At 45.4% G+C, this 20093-nt stretch overlaps 1 protein-coding gene across 4 annotated transcripts in view; it reads left to right on the top strand.

Moving 5' to 3' along the window:
- FMOD (fibromodulin) overlaps positions 1–12397 on the top strand; it is a 38636-nt gene extending 26239 nt beyond the window's left edge. For all 4 annotated transcript variants that reach the window (XM_053313555.1, XM_053313554.1, XM_053313558.1 and 1 more), the window contains one exon: positions 9966–12397. In XM_053313555.1, coding sequence (XP_053169530.1) covers positions 9966–10117 — 152 coding nt within the window. In that variant the 3' untranslated portion in view covers positions 10118–12397. The remainder of the gene's footprint in view (positions 1–9965) is intronic.
- The last annotated feature ends 7696 nt before the right edge of the window (positions 12398–20093 follow it).

The following is a 20093-nucleotide window of genomic DNA, read 5'->3' on the forward strand; positions in this document are numbered from 1 at the left end:
GGTCCCAGTAATGTACTGCATACTCATGCTGTGCATTATTTGCACTCTGGGGGTGGGGCACGTCTCCGCACCCAATCCCCGGAGTGCCTGAGTGAGGGACAGGAGCACTGCAAGGAAGTTGCCGCTCGTCTGAGTGGGCGATCTGCCCGCCCGAAAAAGGGTAAGTGATCATCTGCAGGGAGAGCGGGTCAAACCCGCTCTCCCTGCAGACCTGCTTTCAGCACTTCACACTGCTTGTGCGCCTCTAGGATTTGGCAGACCCAGGTTCAAATTCCTACACAGCCATGAAACTCCAAGTGACCTTAGTCCAGGCAGTCACACACTCTCAGCCTAACCTGCCCCCAACCTGTTGTGAAGATAAAATGGTGGGCCATGCATACTATCTTGAGTTCCTTGGGAGAAGGGTGGGTCAAAAATGAAGTAAGTAAATGAAACCTCACATGGTTTCCCCGTGATAATAGAGAACAATCTGTTATGGGGTGGCTAACAAATAAATAAATAAACAAACAAATAGATTGTTTACTTTTATTTATTTATTTATTTATTTATTTATTTATTTATTTATTTATTTATTATATCTGCAAATTCAGAAAGATCTCGGCAGAGCCCTCAGCCATTAGCTCGTATTAAGAAACAGGAACTGATATTCCTCCCCAGCCATTAAGGAATGTTAACCTTCTCTTGTCGGATTACAGGGATATCCTGTTAGGGTGGGCATTCTCAGCCTTGGATCCTGGGATGTTGTTGAACTACAACTCCCATCATTTAGCCATTTTGTTTGGGGCAGTAGTAATCTAGGGACCCAAAGCTGAGAACTCCTGCCTTATGGCTGAACCATAGTGAGAGGCTAAAATAACAGACTGCATTAGAAGCTTGTAACAACGGCCTTTCTGGGAGCTGCTTTGAAATATGAAAGTTCAGATTATGAAGAACAGCAGTCTCCAAGGGACACCATCTGGAACCTGCCCGAGAGGTAGGAGCAGAACCACTGCAAAGCAGTGCTCCCAACCCCCTCAGACGCTCCAGAAGGATACTATGGTTAATTGTATCGAAAGCTGCCGAGAGGTCCAAAAGGACCAACAGAGTCACACTTCCTCTGTCCATTCCCAATTGGAGATCATCCATCAGGCCAACCAAGGCAGTCTCCACCACATAGCCAGCCCGAAAGCCAGTTTGAAATGGGTCAAGATAATCAGTTTCCTCCAAGACTGGCTGGACCTGGGAGGCCACCACCCTCTCAATCACCTTGCCCAACCAAGGGAGATTGGAGATTGGCCTGTAACTGTCCATCACTAAGGGATCCAAAGAAGGCTTCTTCAGAAGTGGTCTAATAATTACCTCCTTAAGACAAGGAGGCATCCTACCTTAGAATATATGACATTCTGCTGTCCTATTTGAAATCACATAGATGACTTTTCTTTCTGTTGTGTACAGACGCACACTATACAATGTATATATACTTTAGTATATAGACATACACTATAGTTGCATATGATTTTTGCTTAAATGAAATGTAGTCAATAGAAGAGATCAAACTGGATTGCTTGCTGCTGTGACATGTGTAAAGAAGCTATATGAATTTGCTTCTGAAACTTCCGTAGATAGATAGATAGATAGATAGATAGATAGATAGATAGATAGATAGATAGATAGATATCCCCCATATATATCCCCTCTTTAAGTGGCACAGCGGGAAAATGCTTGACTAACAAGCAGAAGTTTGCTGGTTCGAATCCCTGCTTGTACTATATCGGGCAGCAGCAATATAGGAAGATGCTGAAAGGCATCCTCTCACACTGCGTGGGAAATGGCAATGGTAGACCCCTCCTGTATTCTGCCAAAGACAACCACAGGGCTCTGTGGTCTCCAGGAGTCATGGTAGTGTACATGATCTTCCTCCCCACGTTTATCCACACAACAATCATGTGAGGCAGGTTTGGAGGATGGAGGGGGAGAGAGAGAGAGAGAGTGTCAGCTAAAGTCCCACAGTGAGTTTCATGACTGAATGAGGAATGCAAGTCCCCCAATCCTAGTCTTAACACTCTAATCAGTACACCACACTGATTTTCAACTCTGTGTGTATTGATTGCAGGAGAAATCTGCTGTCTGGAAAAACTGTTTCCAGTTTTCCAGGAAACTGTCTGGAAAAACTGAAAACTAACAAATCACCAGGGCCAGATGGCATCCATCCAAGAGTCCTCAAAGAATTCAAATGTGAAATTACCGACCTCCTTGCTAAAATATATCCCTGCAATCGGGATCTATACCAGAAGACTGGAAAGTAGCAAATGTAACACCGATTTTCAAAAAGGGATCCAGGGGCGATCCGGGAAATTACAGGCCGGCTAGCTTAACGTCCATTCCAGGCAAATTGATGAAAAGCATCCTCAAGAATAAAATTGTAAAGCACATAGAAGAACAGGCCTTGCTGGTGTCGGGAATTCTCACTGGTCAGAGAATCCCTTTTTCATTATAGCAGAGTGCACAGAGGCACAACACAGCGGAATTTGGTTAGGCATGCATGTATGTTGAGAGTAAAGTAACTTGGAGCCAGTTCATAGTTTCAAATCAATATATAAGGCATTTATTAGAGAACTCCATTCTAGATAGGAAAGTGAGGAGTTAGGATCTCTAATCTAGCTATCTAGCTGGATGCAGATGGATTCTGAATCTTCTCTGCACACATGGTGCAGGGAGAGGAGCTTGCTTGCATGTTGCAAGGTAGAAGGAACAGGAAGAGAAGAGAGAGAGGAAGGAAGTTAGTCCCTAAGAGTAGCAATCTACATTCTAAAGGGATAGTGTCAGAGCAGTAGAGAAGGGATGACCAATGTCTTGACCCTCTAGCCCTCTGACTCACTCGTCTGTCCTCCACTGTCTTTGAGAAAAGAGACAGCGCAAAGTCCTTAACTTCCAACAGCTGGGAGTGAACCAGCATGGCTTCCGCAAAGGTAAATCTTGCCTCACCAACCTTTTGGAGTTATCTGAGAGTGTCAACAAGTGTGTGGGTCAAGGTGATCCAGTTGACATAGTACACCTGGACTTCCAAATGGCTTTTGCCAAAGTTCCTCATCAAAGACTCCTGAGGAAACTTAGCGGTCATGGGATAAGGGGGCAAGTACATGTGTGGACTGCTAACTGGTTGAAAGACAGGAAACAGAGGGTAGGTAAAAATGGAGCATTTTTACAATGGAGGGAAGTAAGAAGTGGGGTCCCCCAGGGTTCTGTACTGGGACTGGTGCTTTTAAATTTATTCATAAATGATCTAGAAGCAGGGGTAAGTAGCGAGGTGGCTAAATTTGCAGATGATACCAAACTCATTCGGGTAGTGAAATCCAAAACGGATTGTGAGGAGCTCCAAAAGGATCTCTCCAAACTGGGTGAGTGGGCGACAAAATGCAGTTTTGCGTGGGTGACGCAAATGTGGCTCAATATTGGCAGGTGTAAGGTAATGCACATTGGGATGAAAAACCTCAGCTTCAGGTATACACTGAAGGGATCTGAGCTGTCGGTGACTGACCAGGAGAGGGATCTTGGGGTCATGGTGGACAGCTTGTTGAAAGTGACGACTCAATATGTGGCAGCTGTGAAAAAGGCCAATTCCATGCTAGGGATCATTAGGAAGGGGATTGAAAATAAAACTGCTAATATTATAATGCCCTTATACAAAACTATGGTGCAACCACACTTGGAGTACTGTGTACAATTCTGGTCACCACATCTAAAAAAGGACATTGTAGAACTGGAAAAGGTGCAGAAGTGGGAAACCAAGATGATCAGGTGCCTAGAGTACCTTTTCTTATGAGGCAAGGCTATAACACCTGGGGCTTTTTAGTTTAGAAAAAAGACGTCTGCGGGGAGACATGACAGAGGTCTATAAAATCATGCATGGTGCGGAGAAAGTGGAGAAAGAGAAATTCTTCTCCCTCTCCCATAACACTAGAACCAGGGGTCATCCCATGAAATTGATTGCCGGACAATCTAGGACCAACAAATGGAAGTACTTTTTCACACAATGCACAATCAACTTGTGGAATTCTCTGCCACAAGATGTGGTGATAGCCAACAACCTGGATGGCTTTAAGAAGGGTTTGGATAACTTCATGGAGGAGAGGTCTATCAAAGGCTACTAGTTGGAGGGCACCTCCAGCCTCAAGGACAGGATGCCTCTGAGTACCAGTAGCAGGGGAGTAACAGCAGGAGAGAGGACATGCCCTCAACTCCTGCCTGTGGCTTCCAGTGGCATCTGGTGGGCCACTGTGCGAAACAGGATGCTGGACTAGATGGGCCTTGGGACTGATCCAGCAGGGCTGTTCTTAAGTTCTTAAATCTGATGCAGGAGGAAAAGGTGATTCATTTTTAGGGTGAAGAAAACTAATGGGGGAAAGAGCGTTAGATATCTTTAAGAGAACATGAAAGGGTTTAATTATCAAAATGTGTGGATGCTGTGGGCCCAAGCCCTGGATCTTTTAAGTACCTAGTAACACCTCAGTAAGGGAGAGAGGAAGAGAGGCAGGATTGTCCATGCAAAATCTGGTATTGGCAGGGTATGTTTAGAATTTCTTCTAAAAACACACACAAAAAATTATGTTTCCCTGAGTGTATTTTAGTGTAAAAAGTAGTGAATTCAGCTAATTTAAGTCTCATGGCAAGGGGGGGGGGGGTTGGAAGAAAAGGAATGAGAGAAAGAGCAGAGGGGAGGAGGAAGACAGAAGGTGGTGTGAGGTGGGTGCAAGGCTATGTTTGGCTCCCCAGAGGTGCATCAGGAGAGGAGAGCTGGTCTGGTGGTAGCAAGCATGACTTGTCCCCATAGCTAAGCAGGGTCTGCCCTGGTTGCATATGAATGGGAGACTTGATGTGTGAGCACTGCAAGATATTCCCCTCGGGATGAAGCCGCTCTGGGAAGAGCAGAAGGTTTCAAGTTCCCTCCCTGGCTTCTCCATGATAGGGCTGAGAGAGATTCCTGCCTGCAACCTTGGAGAAGCCGCTGCCAGTCTGTGAAGACAATACTGAGCTAGATAGACCAATGTTCTGACTGACTCAGTATATGGCAGTTTCCTATGTTCCTATGTTCCTAATCTAATCTGGCCCACCACCAGATTTGAGTTTGACACCCCTCTGGCATAGTGCATTTGCAGGAGATGGAAAATCCAAGCCCCAATATTTTTATATATTGGGGGAGAAGGAATCTTTTGGGGAGGGATTCCTGTTGTAACCCCTGTAATTTCCTGCTGGATCTACCCCTGGGGAGGAGGAACCTCTGCTAACACACACCCCTGCTGCCGCCTCAGAGACACCACCCCCGGAGGGAGTAAGTAAAACAATTTTTTTTTTAAGTTTGCAACCGCCCCCCCCCCCCCATCAGACTGAACCAAACTGGGGGGTGGTTTGAGGGAGATGCTGGACTGAACTGGCCTGCTCCAGTACAGCTCTGGTTAGGACCAGCTGGTTCTGTGCACACCCCTAGTAAGATCACCCCCTTTAAAAATACAAGTTAAATACAGTGTGTACTGCATTTACGTGACGGGAAGAGGTCTCTGAGGTGCTTCACACGACACATGCGAAGCTCCTGATGGGGTCATGGAGCCGGCAGGGACTGCAGGGATCGGGGGTTGCGCGGCTCCCGGAAGTTCCAGGATGCCCCACGCAAGCGCTCCGGGCATGCTGGAGAGACCCCTGTGCTTGTGAGGCTGGCTGCAGCCTCCCCGTCGGGGATCTACTTGTGTATCACTATGTGTCGCGGCGACACACAAGCAAAGAAATGAGGTTAATGGAGCGCTCGCTTCTTTAACCTCATTTAAGGGGAGAGTGTTCTAGGCAGGCTAGCCGCTTTGGGAGCACCGGGCTCGCCTGTGAGCCTGGTGGTTCCCAGGATCAATGGAAAGCAAGCTAAGCTCCCCTAGCCCGCTTTCCGTTGATTGTGGGAATAGCCTCTCTGAATTCAAGATTATCCCCCAATTACTAACATCAATGAACTTAGAAAAAACCTAGAGGCAAGTCTCATGATCAGTGAGACTCGCCGGAAGGGGGTTTGCAGGGAGAGTGGGCTTAGCCTGCAGACGATCAAGCCGGCCCCCCACACAGCTGCCAGCTCAGTCACGGAGCCAGTGGGGGCTACGGGGATTGGCAGCTGCGCGGCCCCCGGAAGTTCTAGGATGCCTCGACTCCCAAGCCAAGGTTGAGGGTCTACTTGTGTGTTGCTGCGTGCCATGGTAACACACGAGCATAAAGATGAGGTTAACGGAGCGCTTGCTCCATTAACCTCATCTTAGGGGAGGGGTAGTTCGGCGGGCTAGCCACCCTGGGAGCACCGGGCTCGCCTGCATGTTCCCTGGACATCAGGCTAAGCTCCCTTAGCCCGCTTTCCAGTAAGCGTGAGAATAGCTTCTTTGATCGTGTGAATGACCTCATTGTTTGTCTCTTTCTGCTTACACCTCGGTAACTCAGAACTGATCATGCTACTTAGCCCAGGAGCTTAACGGCTCACAGCATCAGCTAATCTCCTCCCTTCTCACCCACACAACAATGGGGAAAAAACACTTCCTACATTTTAAAAATTTCCCTTTACCAAGGGAACATATGCAAACATGATGCACATGAAGACAATTAATCCGAATACTTATGTACACTAATCAGTGCTAAAGTGACTGCAGCTAGTGAAAGGGGGAATATGCTTTTAAATATTTTCTCCACCACTACATCTCATCCCCATTTATTGATCGGGAGGGGCATGGACAAGAGGCCAAACCTCCACCCTTATTGGCCTGCAATTGTTTGCTCTTTTTCACGATTCACCAATTATTTTTCACTTCTCAATTCCTTTTTACATTTATTTGCAGCCCTAGTTGGCTGCTGCTTCAGTGGCAGTGCCATCCCCCCTCCCAAATTGGCCTAGAAACAGTAAGTTGGTCATATTGCCAATCAAACTGACTACGTTATGACATCACTGAGGGCACACGAAAGCTGATGGGCAGTGCCCTCACAAAAATAATTTTGCTTGCCCTCAGTGATGGCGTCATGTAGGCAAACTGGATTACCTCTATGAGGACCTCACCATTTCTGGAAAGCGGACGGCTGGTGTTTTCCTCACACCCTTTTCTTTTTGTGTGTTGCTGAAGAAGCAGGCTGTGAATTGTGAACCCAGAAAAAAGAGGGAAAGATTTGGGATAGTATCAAGAAATTTAATCAAACTCCATCCCCAAATCCTTCTTTTCGCATCAAATTTGAATGTAGAAAAATAATAGCTGTAATGAATCAGGACAGAGCCTTGAAGTAAGAATAAATTTGGAGTCATAAAATTGAATCAGTGTGCTACATGCAGTCTCAGGAGGTTTTATGGAATGCAAATAGCAAATGTCATAATGGTTTTATATTTTGTTGTGTCTACATCTGGAATATCATGTGCAATTTTGGGCATGTGTCCCACTCCCCACCACCACCACCACTTGAAAAGCCACCACAGAGATGAGGAAGGGCACTCTAAGAATGTAGGGGGATGGATAATCTTACTCATGTAAAAAGACTTGAATAATTTGAAGGATTTAGCTTGGAACAAAACGTAAATGAAAGGGGAACATGATGAAAATTTGGAAGACGTGTGGTAGCATGAAGAGGTTGAACAGGGAATTATTCATAGTGTCTGGCATGATGAGCAGAGTGGGTGGTTTTGAATGACCTGTGCTGCTGCAGGCACCTGAAGCAATGGCTCTGGTGTTGCACAAGAGCACTCTTGCACTGATACTTAAAACTGCTCAATCGCAGTTACATGGCAGTACTTCCACTGGAAATAATGGGAGTATGGCCATGCAAATGTGATTGCACAGTTTTAAGTATTAGTGCAACACCGCTCTTGCACAGCACTGCAGTGCAGGCGTTGTTTTAGATGCCTGTAGAAGCACAAGTTTTGCAGAACCACCCACATCACTCTGCTTGTCCCGTTAGCCACTATCTGAAAAGAAAACATTTTGGGCTCATCCATTGATTTTGAACAACCAAAAGGAAGTACTTTTAACAAATCAAGTAATTAACTTATGAAAGTTATTGCCATGTTGCTATGGCTAGTAGAGTAAATTATTTTTAAATGGATTACATAGATTCATGAAGGATAAATGTGTCCAGTTTTAGTATATGTGCTGCTGAAGCAAGCTCGGATAGATTTGTCCGTTGCTCCGTGACAGCGAGAAGTACATCCACCATGTTCCAGAAAGTATGCCTTAACAACCAGTACAAGGTGAATATCACACCTAGGTTGTGAACTTGACCATTACCCAATGGTAGAGGCCAGAACGCTTCCAGATAGACCACTGGTCTAACCCAACATGACAGGTCTTTTGCTCTTGCATTCTTCTGCTTTCCCAGTTGCTTCTTGACTCTCTACTTTTTATTCCAATATAAAGGGATTTCACTTTCTACCATTACTAACAATGTTGTGAGGCATCCCTGGCCCATTCACCTGTCTGCCCCTCCTCCAGACAATATGTGAAAGGTGGACTCTTATGGTTCTGGACTTGTCCATCATGATATTGCCTCTGCAACATGTGTAATTTCCCCCCCAGAGTTAAACTGGGAACAGCTATTTCAAGGAAGTATCTTCCAATGTCTCTGTATTTGCTGCAAAGTTCTAGACCTTGATTGCCCTCTGGCTGTTTAAAGGAACATTACAGCACACTCCCTCCAGGCTACATAAAATAAAGTTGTGCAGTGAGTTGTGACTCCTGGGTGCATTCCAGACTAGTTACTCATCATCAGCAAAATGCCTCCATTTGGGCAAGTTGCATTCAAAACGTAAACAGCAGGGGGAGCAGTCTCGCAGCAACTAACAACCTGAAACAACCGCAACTTTTTCACGCCAGATATACGAAGTCCTAGCTTTATATCGCAGTGATTAAATTTGAAACAAGGCATTGAATATATGAACGGTATCCTGCTGTCCACATAGGGACTGCAGTGTCACGGCACAGGAAGTGTGGAAGCATACTTCCAAGATACGTCCTGACCCCATTGTAGGGTCTAGTCTGGAAAGCACCCTGGAGACCACATGCAGATTTTGTGCTTGATGTGCTGTTTCAGTCACCTGTGAATGAGCAGTTGGGTCTAGCTAGTGCAATACTGCCATTGCCAAAAATGAAGCTTCTGGTCCCCAGTTTCCTTACAAGGGAGAGAGGATGCCCTCTCCCAGCCTAAAGAATGGTGGAAAGATGCTGTAATGTGAAGTGTTCAGGATTCATCATAGACAGGTGTGAAATTTAAATTCTGATTTTTGCCTCATCTGTGAAAGTGACCTAAATGTTAGATCTTCAAAAATATGAAATGCTCAGCTCCTGTTAGGTCAGCATTATGATGAGAGCTCACTGCATTACCTAAGGAAAGCCTGGACCTCACTGAAGCTTCATCTTCAGGATGTCAAAGGCTAGTGTGCTGAGCTCCCAGAGAACTACCTTGTTAATTTTACACTGACTGCCCTTTCTACTGACCAGCGAATGATGAAGATGTTATTATGCTGCAAAAGCAGAGTTTGCAGCTTTAGGGCAGCTGTAGCTCCCTATGAGCTAGCTGATCACTGAAGTTGCATTGCGGATTAAATGTTGCCAAGGCTGTAGCCTGATTCAGATATTATGCTGTATGAATGTACAAATGTCTGTACACTCAAACATATGTTTGGGTGAATGACTGTACCTGTGTTTATTTTAAAAGTGAACCTGGATACAGGCCTTTCAAATGCATGGTACAGACAGGAAATGTACTTCATTACCTACCTGTGTTCACTATAACATGTGAATGAGTGTACCTATGTACTCCTCTGTACCTGTGTACACTGTACACTCGTTGAACACGTGTGAATGGGTTTGGTGTGCCTCTGTTTGTAGGAATGGGGCATATAGGGCTTGTCACTGAATGAAAAGCACTGATCAGACCTTTAGATAAAGGAGAGCAAAGGTGACATTGGATTCTTTCTTTTCTCTTCGCAGAGTTCACCATCAGCAGTTTCTGCACCATTGTAGACATCATGAACTTTTCCAAGCTACAAGTCTTGAGGCTGGATGGGAATGAAATCCGTCGGAATTCTGTGCCCTCAGACGCTCCACTCTGCCTGCGATGGGCCAGTGTCATCGAGATCTAGCCATTGTCCTTGCTCCTGTCCTTCACCCCCACTTTCAGAACAAGGCCATCCGGCAACCACACCGGAGTGGGGGCCTTCTTATTTAACACGGCTTCACTTGAGTTGGCTTCTGCAGTTGTATAATGTAGGAGGGGTTGATAACTTGATCCAACAGGTGCTGCTCCTATTAGCCAATGAGGTGACAGCAAATATGCAGGCAAATCTTTGCCCACCTCTTCCCCACCTTCTCTCATCTGTCTCCCTCTTTTTCACTCTTCAGCAGACAGTTATCTCAGCTTCATAACATGCTGTCAGGCAGCGTGTGACTCTTGGTTTGGGTGGGTGGGTGGAGGAGCTTTTGTTTCATTTCATCCACTTCGCTTTAAAAGTTTGATGCCAGCTGGGACGCCTTTGGGATTTGTCTTTCCATGTAGGAGGGTCGTGATGCAAATGGAGCGTGTGTGTAGAGGGGGGCGGATGAAATTGAATCAAAACAAAACGAAAACAGATTAAGCAGTTGGCCACACAGCAAGGAGCAATTACAGAGACAGAGTGGGGAAATAGGAAAAGAGTGAGGGAAGAGAGAAAATTACTGACAGGATAGGAGCCAGCTCTTCAGCTGGTTTTCAAAGATGAATATAGCTCCCCTGGTGTCAATTGCTGACTAAGTAGCATCTTCACAACATTTTCCCTCTCTTTTCTTTTTATTAGTTTTTCCATTCTGTTTACAACACACAAAGATCTAAAGATGAATCAGAAGCCCCACTGCCATGCAATAACATTACCTTAATAATAAAGCTGCATATCAAATTATACCACAAAGTTATCAAAGCACAGAAACTCTTATCACAGCTGTAGCATTCACAATGTATTCTCCAGAAAGACGCAACCATATTGTAATACTTCCACAGCTCCAGAGAGAGTAATTTTCCCTCTTCTCACCTTCTTACTCTCCCTTAAACTTCAGCAGCCGTGTTTTATTGTTGTTTTCTTTATTTCTTACAATTTTGTGCAATCCATAATTGTGGAGCAGAAAGATTAAAGTGTTTCCATTTGGGATGTTTAGGCTATTGCATATAGATGGCTAAAAACAGAGTAATTATTGGACTGAATTGTAACAGTGGCAGACATGCTTCGCAACATTACACCCACGATGGAATATAAGATTCACTGAGTTGCACAAGAGTGCTGTTGCAGAAATGCAAAATTGTGCAAATGGAGTTGTGAGTGTGTCCATTATACATAATGGTTGCACTGTCACAACTCTATTTGTCCCATTTTTGAGCTTGTGCAACAGTGCTCTTGTGCAGTTGCGCACATGTTATGTTCCACTGCATGCGTAACATGTGCAGTATGTCAGCCAGTGTCCCAAAAATCTGATACAGCATTTACAACATTTCCCCAAGTTTCTCACAACCAGGCAAGTCCACCATATGTGCAGACAATCTCCTCTATTCACATGTCATCTATATGGGGGAATATCCTTTTGTTTCTGGAGAACAAAAGAGTATTTTTAGAGATGCATACAACTCTGATGGCATTAGGCTGCACTTGTGGCTTTGAATGCACTGCATATTATTAACCCCTTCTGGCCTAGGGATAATAGCCTGCTACATCAGCAGAAAATTTTTCCTTTTACCTTCTGCTATGCTGCAGATCAGTTTATTAATCAGTGCTTGCAGAATACATAGTTCATATTTCTTTCCATGTGCTGCTTGGGCGCATATAAAGAATGCTACTTTTATTGAAGCAACATTCCCAGCCAGTTATAAAATGCAACATGAGCCAGTCAGCATTAAAATACCTGGCAGGATTCATGGTCATTCAGCAAGATAGACGAGTTGCCAAAATATCATGAGAAACTGGGGGCTTTATGGCGATACTGCTCTGCCATTTAGGTAAAGCAATCCAGCAAAAGTTGTATCCCAGATTTATTCTTGTTACAGAACTTCATTCTAGCTTCCCATGTGTTTAATTGTGTTTGTAATAACCATGCTTGCTTGGCTGCAGAATTGTCTGGACTGATATTTTATACAAGTTGCAGCACCAAGTCCTGATCTCAGAATGGACGGTGCTTCCAACTTGAAGTTCTCTTCTCTCAAGTATTGAATCCTTTCTGTAGGGTTCACAGATGAGGAGAGGAGGTGGAGAACAAGGAGAACATGAGTTGTATGGGGAGAATAAGCAGCTCAAGATGCCATCAAAACCTTCTGCATTTAAAATGCATGCTGATAATATAAAAATGTGTAGAAGCATGAATTGTAGATATTACTGATCAATAAAACCCTTTTTATAATTGCATGGAATGCCTTGAGAACTACAAGGTTTGGGATATGACTACCAGGAATAGCCAGGAAATAAATGAAGCCCACCTTGGATCTTTGGAGGGGTTTGAGGCTGGCCTTCTAATGGTGTCTCTCCATAGGGCATGTGGGGGAATCAGATCTGTGCATTTCGTTAGCATGCCCATTCTTGGCAAGCCAGACGGGAAACCATGCTTGGTGGACTCAACATGAGCACAATCGGTGTAGTTCACACACAAGCATTTGGAAACTCCACACTACATTGTATTTTCGGGGAAGAGGGTGGTATTGCTTCTCTCACTCACTTCTGCTTCAGTGTTCAAGTACCAACCTAGAAATACAGAAAGTTCCCTAACAGTATACAGTCACCTTAAGTGGCGCAGCGGGGAAATGCTTGACTAACAAGCAGAAGGTTGCTAGTTCAAATCCCCGCAGGTATGTTTCCCAGACTATGGGAAACACCTATATTGGGCAGCAGCAATATAGGAAGATGCTGAAAGGCATCATCTCATACTGCACAGGATGGAGATGGCAATGGTAAACCCCTCCTGTATTCTACCAAAAGAAAACCACAGGGCTCTGTGGTCACCAGGAGTCGAAATTGACTTGATGGCACACTTCACCTTTAATCAGTATACACATTGGTAAGTCTCCACCTCAGAAACTGAGCCAAGATTCAGGGCACTGTGGTGTATGAATTGCCTTCCGGCTTCAAATGGAAGGGCAGAGAGATCTCCTGGGTAAGGTTCTGATCTCTGAATTCTATTGGAAAGACCTAGTTGCTGGTCCCAGCCTCACCACTGAACTGCTGTATTGCCTTGGAAATGTTGCTTAGGATCCACTACACACTACACACCACATCTTTTTTAAGCTCTTAATTTATTGGGATAAAGTTATTTCTTACAGAGACATACATAGGGCAGGTTCACATATGGTGCTGAACCTGAGGTTCGGCAGAGTAGAGAGCCCCAGAAATGCATGCAAGCCCTACTTCTGGTCTTGGGAAGGATATACTGAGATTGGGCAGGTTCAATGAACCCACCAATCTCAGCATATTCTACCTACTTTCAGTATGGAACCCATCTGTCCCTCACTTTAGATCTTAGTTACAGATGTGTTCTGCAATGCAACCAGGGCAAAATATACTGAGACTAGTGGATTCATTTAACACACTCAGTCTTGTCATATCATTCTCAAAACTAGAAATAGGATGTGCACATGTTCCTGGGGCTCTGGCCACACTGCTGAATCCTAGGTTTGGCACTACATGTGAACCCACTCATACAAAACACAGCACAACAGAGTTTTGAGTTCATTTGGGGAATTCCATTGCATTCTGTCAAAAAGAACATATGAAAAGCTCACCTACGGCAGCTGGCCATGATCTTGGCTGGGCAGTATAGTGTGCATGAACCATGAGCTACATGAGTCATCTGAGTCCAGAAAAAGGTGTCATCATACCAAAAAGTTATTAAGAACTCTTGAAAAGTCTGGAAACAGCAAGCATACCACATTCTATAGCAACATGTAGTTGAACATAACCCAGTGGTCCTTATTTACCAGTGGTGAATTGTCTAGTTACTGGTAAATCACTGCTCCTATATTTTACCTTGGAAGAATGCCTTGTGAAAGTTTTGTTAGCACAAATTCCAAGAATGGCTGTTCAACTTTCAGTCCCTGCCCTGGGTCTCTAGAAACAACATAAGGGGGTAAGAGGAAGAGGTCTTGACTCCAGCATGTGCATCAACAGCCCTAAGCATTTTGACCTCTATACAACCCATTACTTCACCTGCTGCAGCAACTGATGACGTTCAACTTGAACTGTTATGTATGATGTCATATTATCTAAGGCAAGTGCATTTTTCTAGCATACCCAAGTAAGGCAGGCTGGAGGCACAAGCTCTGAAACAGAATTGCTGAACCAGCAGAAGGCTAGTGCTGACTGAGGACTTGTGTAGCTGTTGTGAGCACCAACCCTTCCTGAAACCCTGCTGTGACATAAGAGACCCCTGAGCTAGCCTCCTCCATCTCCCAGTAGTCCCACCAGTAGGAAGACCGATTTCACTCCTAGGGACTTGTGGCCAGCGGTGGGGGGGGGCAGTCTCCAAGGAAAGGGTAGGAGCCTCTCTCTTTGGGGCACCAGGCTCTTCTTAGGGGCCTAAGGATTCAGGCTGGTGGTGGAGAGGCTTCTCCTCCTCTGATGAAATCTCCTCCTAGTTGGAGTCCAGACAAACCCTGACAATCTTTAAGCAAGAACAAATACTCTATCTGCTTTTAAGTCAGTGTAGGATGGGCTATTTCAGGATAGACAGAGGAATACAGCAGACAGCCATCTAGAACAGTGGGGATGAGGGGATTATGTAGCAATACATACACTGATGCTAGGATTCAAGTCTATCTGGAAACAACATTGTCTAATCTGGAAGATCTGTAGTAGTTTGTAATAGTAATCTGGAAGATATTCCTCATCCTCAATCTTGGGTATGTAGGGACACTTTCTACTTATTTAGTGGTGGTAGAAATGCATTCTGAACAAATTTCATGTGTTCCAGGATTAAGCCTTGACACTGAAAACAGATGCCAGAACTGATCCAAGGTGAATTTTGGCCTGATCCAGCCATGCTCCTTGGTGTGAGAACTGGGGTGTTATTAACAAGTAATAGAGTTTTCTTTGAAATGTTGGAGGAGGGTATGAAATTGTTCAGCAACAAAAACCATGTGATCTAGTTTTGCCCTCTAGTGGCCAAAACCTTGCACTTCCAACAATTTACTCACATATCTACTTTCTTGCCTAGAAAAGTTTCAATATAATGAAGACATGATGATATGATGAGGAAAATTATTCATAGTAGTCCTGTTGGAATTTAAAAGGACAAGTTAAGCATTGCCTAATAACCCTTTAATTTCAGTGGGACTGTTTTGAATAATTTTCCTCATCATGTCAGCCAGTAAAGCAATTCATTTCTAAAATTTATTATTATTATTATTATTATTATTATTATTATTATTATTATTATTAATTCAATTTCTATACCGCCCTTCCAAAAATGGCTCAGGGCGGTTTACACAGGGAAATAATACCGTAAATAAATAAGATGGCTCCCTGTCCCCAAAGGGCTCACCTTCTTAAAAGAAACACAAGATAGACACCAGCAACAGTCACTGGAGGTACTGTGCTGGGGGTGGATAGGGCCAGTTACTCTCCCCCTGCTAAATAAAGAGAATCACCACGGTAAAAGGTGCCTCTTTGCCCAGTTAGCAGGGGCACAACTTTATGGCACAACTTTACAGAGTAACACAGGTGCTCTACAATCTTTTTTTCTTTTTTACTACTACAGATGTGGGTCTGATTATATATGTCACTAAACATGAATAGTTGCCAATGGAAATAAGTGCATGTGCATTCTTCAGACATTATGCTGAACACTTGTACAATGAGCATACAGTGTACACAGGTACCGTGATTCACACATTATGTTGTGATTCACACATTGAAGCTATTCACACATGCATCGAAAACCGGGCTAAGGCAGCCCAGCCCAGTTTTCGGTGCGTGTGTGTACCACTGGGTGTTGCATGGCTCCTGGTGGTGGTGCTATGACCACCCCCCATAATGCACTGCACATTCACTCAGTGCATAATGGAAGCTCTGGTGGCCTCCCAGCCCCCAAGCCTCCCTGCTACCAGCAGCAGCCAGCAATTGTCTGGGGTGGCTGATCCGGCTGCCCAGCAACATACAGTAGATGGGATCATCTGCAGGGGAGGCAAGCTTTTCACAGCTTCCTCTCCTTGCCCCGTCCAAGCCCATTCTCCAATCGTGAGAAGGTGCTAATTACATTGCAAATCACTTCCTATCTATAGCCCTATTCAGACATAATGCTGTATGTGTACAGATGTCTTTACATGGATATATGTTTTTGTGTGAACAACTGTACCTGCATACATTCATTCAACAGTGAACCTAGGTACAGGCCCCACAAATGTGCAGATAGGAAGTGTACTGCTCTACCTGTGTTCAATATAACATGTGAATAGCTGTACCTGAGTACAGATCTCTACCTATGAAAACTGTATACTCATCGTACAAGTGTTGAATATAACATGTGAATAGGGCGTGTGTCATTTCTGGGACCTGTATCCAGTTTAGAATGAACATAGGCACAGTTATTCATACACAAACATATACAAGTGTACAGACATCTGTACACTTGTACAACATAATATCTGAACAAGGCTAGAAACTACATGCATAAAACATTTATGTGCACAGTCTCCTTCCAGAAGTGCACCTAGGTAATTTTGGAGCCTGGACCTAAAAGTCTTTGGATGCTCCCCCCTCCCCCTGCAAGTTAAGCATCATTTTTTTTAACACGTATGTTCTTCAGGGCACAAACTACACCACTCAGGACAGACTAAAGAAGATTGGGGGGGGGCAGGGCATTTGGAGGCCCTGGACTTTGGCCCCAAAGTCCAGGGGTAAGAGTGCCTCTGCCTCCTTCCAGAGATATGATGAACTATTTGGTAGCACTCTTCAAATACCTGAAAGGCTGCCACATAGAAGAGGGCAATGGTTTGTTCTCTAGTCCCCCCAAGGCCAGGCCTAGATCAAAGGGGCCAATAGGAGTGTAGACTGCAACTGAACATTAGAAGACACATTTAATGATAAATACAGTTCAACAATGGAACCAATGACCGGCGGTGTGGGTAGAGGTGGGCTCTCCTTCATTAGAGGTCTTCAGGCAGACACTGGGTAGCCATCTGTTGGGGATGCTGTGGCTCTGGATTTCTGCCTGCATTGAGCAGGGGGTTGGACTATAGGGATGTGCCCGGTTGGCTCAAATCCAGACTGGATTCGGACTACCCCAGGCAGCTCAGGCTTTGGCTCGATCCCAGCCCGGCTGTCGATCCAACTCGAAGGGCTCCACAGGGATACTTGTAAAGGGCGGGGGGTATTGCAAGGATTCCCTTTTACAACTAAAGGGTTAAATGGGTGGGCATGAGGGAAAAGCTAGCACTGCTTTCAATTCCCTGGAAAACAAAGCCGCAGCTGCGGTAGTGGGGACAGAGGCTCTTTCCACCCCCACCTCCTACCAGCCTCCCAAGTGACGCATTGGCCCATTTCCAGCCTGGGATGGAGACGCTGCAGATGATGGAAGCGGCAGGGGCTCCTTGCACCTCCACATTGGCCTCGCAAATGACCGGGCAGCCATGATGTGGCCTGTTTCAGGCCTCTGCATGCACACACAGAGGCCCAAAGCAGGTCACAGTGTGGCCGCCCAGTCATTTGGGAGGCTGGTGGAGGGTGGAGATTGGAAGGAGCCCTCACCACCACCTCCGTCATCTGCAGCACTGCCTCCGGCGTCCACGCCACCACCATCCCAGGCCTGAGATGGGGCAGTGCATTACTTGGGAGGTTGGCGGGGTGTGTGTGTGCGGAAAGTGCCCCTGCCGCCGCCCACCGTCCTCACCACCACAGCTTGGTTTTCAAGGTAACTGAAAGCAATGCTAGCTTCCCCCTCACACACACATTTAACCCTTTACAAATATCCCCGTCAAGCTGGCTCATGAGGCAGGGATTGGCTCAACTCATCCCCCTGGACCACCCACCGGTCCGGTTTGAGGGCAAGCCTTCGAGTCAAACCGGCTGGAGTGTGACTAAATGACTTACAAGACCCCTTCAACTCTATGATTCTACAATACCTGTAGGGGGCTGCACCACCTGACACAATTCTGCACAATTCTCCCTAATGCCCATTCAGGGTATATTGATATAACATCTTCATAATCCTTATGTTATACATAATACATTCATATTATGTATAAATGTACCCATACATTCATAGCTGAATACATTTGATCCGTACTGAAAACAGGGACAAAAGCAGGATTACCAGTCTTTAGCTAAAATGTCCTAGCTCTTATATTCTTTCTCATGGGGAGGAGGTGGAGGAAAAGGGGGAGGGGAGGGGAGGGGAGTGGGGGAGGACACCAGCAGGAGGAAACTTGAACATCCATTTTCACTTTTCCAGCCAGTCCAGCTTGTGACAAAGCTTCCTTTATAACAGGAAAGAAATAATCCTTTTTTCATAGAAGTACTTAGAGATACCTCACTTAAAAGAGTCTGCCCTTTATTCCTTAAAAACAAATAATCAAATTAAATTAAGTCACCAGGCTTTGTCTGCATTTAGATTTCAAAGCTGAACTCTTTCAGCTACCTGGAGGGAAAATGTGATGAAGATAAGACTTTGGGTTGTTATATTTATTAAATATGCTATGACAGATTACAATAACCTCAATCAAAGGGTCTTGCTGCACCCATTCATCATATAGGAAAAAGAATATATTAGCAGTATAGCCTTTTGACTAGGTCTGAATTGTTTGCTGTCACTCCTCCAAAACCACCAGAATTGGAGGGAAGTGTTAATAAACACCATGCACTTCAGGGGAAAAATCAGTTTGGAGGACTTTTTATAACCATCTTTTTCATATAGTCACTAAAACTACTGCCAGGTTATATGAAACTTCCAGCATTTTTCCTATCACAGAGAGAGCCTTTCTGCATGCAAGTGTTGGTCTCGGCTCCTTTGGTGAGAAATGCTAGCACGCTATGAGCCCTTTCTCACAAGCAGTGTGAGGAAGTAGTGTGAGGAGGAAGCCCTAAAGAGCTTACATCCCCACAATCATTCCGCCTTCTCTGAGCCAGCAGTTCTGAGGGTCAGGGTGCCAGGACGCATCGCCCCATGTCGCACCACTCTCCCGAGCTCCAATAATGTACTGCATGGGTGCTTATGGGGATTCCCCCCTCCACTTCCCGAGTCTGCTAGCTGCAGCGATCTGCCTCCCCTCCCCGAGTCTGCTAGTTTGCAACAGACTATCTTAAAAACAGGGTTAAGGGAGTGCTTGCTTCCTTAACCTCATTTTAAAGGGAGGCTTCATAGGCAGGTTTGCCGCCATGGTGTCTCCAGGATTGGCCCAATCCTGGTGGTACACACGTGTGTGCAAAACCAGGCTGGGATTCCTTAGCCTGGTTTTGCATACACGTGTGAATAGCCTCAATAAGTGTATCATGCCGCAGTTATCACATGAACAGCATTGACAAATTCATTCTTATTTTCTCATCTCCCACAATGAAGCTATTCTCACGATCAGTAGAAAGTGAGCTAAGGGAGCCTAGCCCACTTTCTACTGATCGTGGGAACCACCGGGCCTGCGGGTGAGCCCAGTGGTTCCAAGGCAGCTAGCTCGCCTAATTCTCCCTGCCCTTAAACGAGGTTAATGGAGTGAGTACTCTGTTAACTTTGTTTCTTTGCTTGTGTGCCATGGTGGCACATGGGAGCACAAAGTAGACCCCCAACCAGGAGGCTGCAGCCAGCCTCCCAGCCTCGGGGAGCGGGAGGTCTCTCCAGAATGCCCCATGGACTCACATGGGGCATCCTGGAACTTCCAGGGTCAGGGCAGCCCCTGATCCCCACAGCCCCCACTGGCTCTGTGACGGAGCCAGCAGTGGTGTGGGCGGCCAATCCGTCCACCCAGGGCTTGGAGGCTGCTCGTGTGCAGGGAAAGCAGGCCACACAAAAACCCTCCTGGCGCTTTGCATGTGTTGTGTGAACCGCCTTACAGTTTCTCGTCTCCTTCTGAAGTCCCACTACATACAATTTACCTGAGCTTGGACCTAGGCCCCAGTTCACATATCC

Source organism: Hemicordylus capensis, chromosome 4 (assembly GCF_027244095.1).
Source record: "Hemicordylus capensis ecotype Gifberg chromosome 4, rHemCap1.1.pri, whole genome shotgun sequence".
Taxonomy (NCBI): domain Eukaryota; kingdom Metazoa; phylum Chordata; class Lepidosauria; order Squamata; family Cordylidae; genus Hemicordylus; species Hemicordylus capensis.